Here is a 6,588-nt window from a genome sequence, read left to right as displayed (position 1 = left end):
GATATGATTCAGGTTACCGAAATATCACCAAAAGGCGGGCGGGTGCCCGACAAACTGATAGAGATAATTACCCCAAAATTCACTGCAGCGACTATGTTGTCGCAGATGCCTGTTCTCACAATGCCATCTTCAGCGGTTATTTTGCATGGCTGTTTGCTGCACCTCTCAAGAAAAACGAGACTTACATGAACTGCAGAGGGTCTCATTGACAGACGAGCTTTTCGGAGCCGATTAGTCGCACGAAGTCATCTTCGTCACCTTCATCTAGCTGGCGTTAGTCACACTTGTCAGACGTTGACTCACGGCTGTCGAGTAATTCCTCTGTGGACCCGAAAACATGGACGGACACAGACTTCCGGGACACGCTGTGCTGGGTCTCTGTGCTTCGGTCCAGATCAACATCATGAGACGCCCTCTTTGCGGACCAGGTAGCAAGCACACCTCTGCGTTTTCCGGTTGGGCCCGGAGCTAGGAACCAAAAGCAATTTATTTTCATGTGGACTCGTCTTTTGGAAAGCCTGAAGAGCACCACCACACAGTAGGCTAAGTTCACCGTCACAACAGTCGGCGTGATTTGACACGCGACCCGTTGCACACCAGCGTTCACTGGTAGTAGTCAGCCAGTCACAGAGCACACAAAAGCCCAAGTCAGCGTTTCCACGCCGCATCCTCGACCACCAACGGCAGGTCGTCGGTTGCAGGCTTTGTGGCTTGACGCGACAGGATTTGTCCCAGGACAATCAACCGCCCTTCTGAATTCCAGCCTCTGAATCTAATCCATCACTCGCTTCAGTTGTTTACGAAGGCCATCGAAAGCTGTCGGCGGTGGTTTTGGAACAATATAAGGGGTACACCTTTTTCCGGTAGGTTGGAATCCGACAGCCATCGTTGAAGGACTGGAACGCAAGCTAAGAAAAAGTCAGTGATGAATAGTTCTTACTGCTCGGAATGGACTGACCTCGAAATACAGAGAGCAGGTGTATGCGGCCGTTCGCATTCTTCAATCAGTTGTTTGTCACATTACCGGACTGTGCGTGTATGGCCCATTTTCGGGTGATGTACAACCAGCGGGCCGTAACATAGTAAATAAATTGAGGATCGTTGCGACGCAGAAGCTGCATGCGAGCAAACTACCCGTTCTCTACAAACACACACAACCGGACGCCTGATTCCGATGCCTTCCGTTATCAAGAATGTGTACAGTTCGTACCTACATGTCGAATATTAGATGCCTTAAAAAAGCTTACCCAAGGCGTTTTGTTGCATGCTTTCCGTCTATATTTACTACATCTGAAAAACGTCGGAATAACGCTATCTGCTGCCATCATGAGAAACATATACGGCTACAGTGACCTTCCTCTGCCTGACACACAAGGACACGTCCGGTCTGCCGAAGTTTTGCCAGGGCCTAAGGCATATCATCTACTACATTAAAACCCAACCATGCGGCACCTACTCAACATAGCCGGTCGAAACTTCCGGTGGTGGTTGTGTGTATCCTTAGTGGTAAGAATCTTCCCGAATTCATCCACCAAAAACTGCCGCGTCTCACATGATGGCGTTCCATATTTCAGCAGGGCCTTGCATGTGCCCTTCGACTAGACGTCGATTAATTGGAAGCCGATCTTACGGAAACTTTGACAATTTTTGTTTTTGTTCAAGAAAATAAGAGGTCATTGCCAGTTAGTTCCTTTGCCTCCGTAGACAAAACAGCACTGGGCAGCTGGCGCTTCGCGTGTTTTTTAATTAGAAATTGGGCTCGGCTTACTGGTTTTTTCGGATTCCACGGATTTCCGTTGGTCTTGGAGGGCGCCTGCTGCATTTGTAGTACACCCATTCGTAACGCAAAATGGCGTTGGTGCTTTGATTACTGGGTGAACGCACGAATACCACAAATTTATCCTCCATGTGTTGATTTAAGGAAGGATGAAAACGATACACCCACAAGTTTCACGACGAAAACCTCTTCCGAAGCCATAGCAGACGAAGTTCAAAGCCAACTGTGCGCCAATAATTTTAAAAGAGATCGATTAAAACAAACCTCAAAAATGACGGCATATGATGGGGATTTTTAGATTGAGCATACACACAAAGAAGTGCAACATTTTGATGTGAAATTTTTGATTTCAACCGCAGGGGTTATGCGGAAAAATGCATTGTGCTTCGAGGCGTCAACAAATGCACAAAAATATGTCGAAGTGCCATGGAGAATATCCCACCAACAGAAAATTCTCGTAGCTGCATCCGTTTCTCTCCACTGGCTTCCAGGATGTGAAATGCATCCATAGACTCTAGCATTTCTACATATGTGGGCAGTTTTTTCTTTCCGTCATACAGTAGCAGTATCCACGTTACAGTTCCGAACTCTTCCAGCACAGGAACATTGACTAAACAGGGATAGGATCTGACTCCCCCATTGACGTTCTACTCTGAGTGAAAATCCCAAACAAGAGGAATCACACCACCCCTCCACCAGCCGCCAACTCATGTCTCTTCAATCGCCCACCAAGTGTCATGCTTCGTAAGTAGTATCTACCATGCACACCACTTCCACATACGAAGTACAGAAAGGGCAATCGGGGACCACCCAACAATTGGCTGCATCTACACCACATAGTTGTATCTCCTCTAGAACCGATCTCCCCGCAGACACTAGCTGTCTCGTTCCATTTATGTCCAGAAACTACTCTGGTTTGTAATTTGTCACACAAGACTATTTAAAGCTAACCCTGATAATGCCCGCCGTCGCAAGTAGTAGGACGTGCTTGTCTCTTTGGTCTTCAGTCATACATTCCTAGTTTTTGCCTCCTATTGGTGCGTCAGCCAACTGTAAACGTTGTTTCAATATATAAAAACTGAACCTATAGAAACCTGTGCCCGACTTTAAAACTTCTGCGAATTTAAATTCTATGAAATGTGCTTTAACAAACGATAAAATTGATGGCTTCAAAAATGTGAAGGTAGTTTCTATAAATAGTTCAGAGGACGATGGCTGCAGAATCAGTAAGAGTTATCGTTCGATGCCGTCCACTTAACACGCGAGAACTGGAGTTAGAGTGCAAAAATATCATCGATATTGTCGCGGAAACTGGACAGTGCTCAATTAAGCACCCTTCGGACAAAAAGTTTCCTCCGAAGAACTTTTTTTTCGATGGTGCCTTCGACATAAGCTCAACAACAGAACAAATCTACAGTGATATATGCTATCCACTGGTGGAAGGTGTTACGGAAGGATACAATGGTACAATATTCGCCTATGGACAAACAGGTTGTGGCAAGTCCTTCACAATGCAAGGAATATCCGAGGATGCGTCCCAGCGTGGCATAATTCCACGGTAAGCGTTTTTGGATGGTCTTCCGTGTGCCGGACCGATTAAAAACCTTCGCCTAATAGCAAGGGATGCTTTGTAGATCAGCATGGGGAAGAATCTCAGAAGTTCGATTAAATGTGCCTGAATGACTACCATACCAACAAACATTTTTGTCTAAATGGTCTCTCCTCATTTTAGAGGGATTATGTAGTTGTTTTTGTTGTCTTTTGTTATCTGTTATGCTATGATCTCTAGCATTTAGAGGTTCCTAATGCTTATATGCACTCCTTAAATTTAAATCTTTAAAATCAGGTTTGTAATGAGAATAAAGTCGAATCCGCTTGTGGGGCTGATGGTGCTTTGGCTCATCGGCTTCCAAGTTACATACTTATCTGAGGACTTCCTAGGTTCTCTGGCGTCAAACTAGATAGTTTTTCTTCCCTTCTCTGAGGAGCTTTCAGAAACCTATGCGGATGAGTAGGCCCCCACAGAAACAGCAACTGTGACTTGGACCAGACACAACAATTTTCTAGAGAAACGTGCATGCTCAAACCATTGTACAGCACGTGGTTTTTAGTGCAACGAATGTGATGGGCTATTCCTGCTGATAGAAAAAAGGGAAAAAAGATCAACTGGAATATAGACGAAAATTGGGTGGTTGCGCCCCAAACCTTTAGGGTTTGGAAAAATTATCACATATTCACTTCTTATTCCAAACGGACGATGCTCGCCGAGATATTATTCTCTGCGCGTGCTCCGCGTCTGGTGTCATAGTCGACAAGGAAAAACTCCTCACATATTTATACGAAGGTGGTGAGTGGAGGGCTGCTTACAATTTTTGGTAGTCCTTCAAATTTCATCGCTACTAAAAAAATAGATGCGTTTATTGAGTTTAACTGTGCAGTCAGTTTTCTCTAGCCTCTTGGAATGCCCTGAGTTATCTAACCCGTTCTTACAATGTATCGACTGGCCTAGTTTACGTACAGACTGGTCAGTGGCCAGTGTGTACACCCTGATTGAATTCTGTCTCCAGACAGCCGAAATCCTGCTTTATCTTTCCATCCATGTCAGCACCTTTACTGCCTTTGGAAGCGCAAATTTTTTCTTTAGACTAAACTTTGTTTAAACTGCGGACGCTACACTCCGTGTGGGGTTGAATGAAAGCATAACACAGTAGTAACTACGAAAGGTGCCAAATGTTAATCGCTTCATTTAGAGAAGGACGAGCCTTATGGCCCATTGGGCAGCAGCCATACACTGTGAGTGGCTTAAATGTCTATTCAGTTGGAATCCTGGGTTTGTGTTTTCCACTTGCTAGCGCCAAAAGTCGGAGCCAAGGATTCTTCCATGATTGATTCCGAGAGGATTCAGAGCATCCATCAAAGGAGACGTGATCCATTCAGGATGTTGAAGCATCACGTAATGACTCCACCACTTCCGTGTTGTTCAGAAACAGAAGATACATACTGTTCATTCTAAATTTGGGATACGTTGCGCGTACGTGAAAGGGGAAGGAACCTGATACTGAGTACTTTGAGAGCGTTTTGTTGAATAAGGTTGACACCCTGGTCACCATTATCGGCGATAGGAAAGTTATATGTGCCGATACTCCACTACCAAACACAAAAATTTTTGTAAATGTATGTAGGGCCCTAAGGGAACGACCTTATGCTAACCTACTGCAGGCAATTTCAAGTGCATCCACATCCAAAAGCTTAATCAGACAATCTGGAAAGAAACTCCAGCAGGGAAGCCAATGAGATTGGCTAGCCATTAGTTACTGCAAGATTTCTATATAAGCACCGTGGGCCATGGGGCTCAGTAATGGAAAGCAAGCCACACCAGAAGCACCCTGACTCATATCTCACACCCTTTTTCCAAATTGCACATCCTCTACATTGCAGTTAGTGCCATTCTAAGAGAGAGGCGAAGGCGAGGTTTTGGCGGTTGTGGCACAGGTCGAGCCACTGCAGCCCATCATGCTTAGTCGTTCTTTAAATCAAAGTGCCTGCTACACAACAACCCCAGTTTTGAATTATTTTGTTGCAAATTCGTTGACTTCTGTGTCTGAATATTTGAGAATGTTTCAGATCGTCTGTCTGACATGACCTACAGCTGCCACCTTGACGTGGTGTTTGGGCTTGAGTGCTGCAATGATCCCGCGGACTACACTGGTTGGAACTTCGTTCCACAAGGTGCAACCATGCCAGGAAGGCCAAAGGGGATCAGCCAGACCAAAAGCAGCGAGACCCCGTACTACGAGTACTCTTGCTACGAGGCGGTTTGGGGGTAATTTCGTACTGTCCTTTGCGACAGGAGTGCGAAGGCAGTAAGATGTTTTCCCCAGGCGACCAGCATGTCCATATTTCTGGATCGGTGATACCGCCTCCCCCCCCGAGGAAGGACGGGTTAGAAAAGGTCGGCCCCAAAAACTGCACACTCCGATCGCCCATCGGTTGACCGTAACCGCCGATGCATTATCCAATACGGCCAAAATACTTTTAAAACCAAAGAGCTCGGTGCTGCTCAAAAGGCATTTGATGTGCACAGCCGCATCAGAAATGAGACAGTAATGCCTTATTACCTCCGCCCTCGGGTTAGGCCAAACCCCTGCAGCTGAGCAGGTCAGACTGTTGAGTCTTCGGCTCCGAGCAGGGTCCCTGGACAAAACCCTGCGTCCTCCCACTGCCTTGTAGGTCAGACTTTTGAGGCTCAAGGTGGAGTACCTCAACCAAACCGCCTTCCTCGGCCTGGGCAACCGGTAAGTATCATTTTCCCGCGTAGTTCAGCGTTCACCGATGTCCCTCCCCAACCTCCTCCTACTGCACAAGCAAACGTCTCTGGGCCATTTGACTGACCGAAGGGCCTTATGCTCCTCGATGCCTACAAACATTAGACGAAATAACACCTTTCTAAATCCACGAGATCATTTCTATATAGGAGCTTGTAACGTCCGTATTCTGTCAAATTGGCAGACAGGCGATGCTTGCTGAAACCTTGTACTCCATTAAAATTGATGTATGTTTTGTCTCCGAAACACGCATACAAGACCCGAGCGTGGTTCTGCATCTCAGAATGAATTCAGCTCTCTCACACTTCTTTCTCCGTGTGTCCGGTGACCCAGAAGCGATGACTCGTGGAATATGCGGCGTGGGAGTTACACTCAGCCCCAGAGCTGGATTGGATCCCAGTGAACCGTCGCCTCTGCGCCATTTCAGTCTAGCTCAGTACCTCTCGGCATAAAAAGCGGTGCCTGTTTGTCGTGTCGACTTATGCC

The 6,588-nt window shown here is 46.4% G+C and overlaps 1 protein-coding gene across 1 annotated transcript in view; it reads left to right on the top strand.

Moving 5' to 3' along the window:
- Positions 1-971: 971 nt before the first annotated feature.
- T265_12632 (hypothetical protein) overlaps positions 972-6,588 on the top strand; it is a gene marked incomplete at both ends in the record, with an annotated part of 36,767 nt that continues 31,150 nt past the window's right edge. Inside the window, 2 exons of the mRNA XM_009164714.1 lie at positions 972-1,082; positions 2,983-3,335. Coding sequence (XP_009162978.1) covers positions 972-1,082; positions 2,983-3,335 — 464 coding nt within the window. The remainder of the gene's footprint in view (positions 1,083-2,982; positions 3,336-6,588) is intronic.

The sequence above is a fragment of the Opisthorchis viverrini genome (genome assembly GCF_000715545.1).
Source record: "Opisthorchis viverrini unplaced genomic scaffold opera_v5_8, whole genome shotgun sequence".
In the NCBI taxonomy this organism is placed as follows: Eukaryota; Metazoa; Platyhelminthes; class Trematoda; order Opisthorchiida; family Opisthorchiidae; genus Opisthorchis; species Opisthorchis viverrini.
This window is presented reverse-complemented; position numbering and strand designations above follow the sequence as displayed.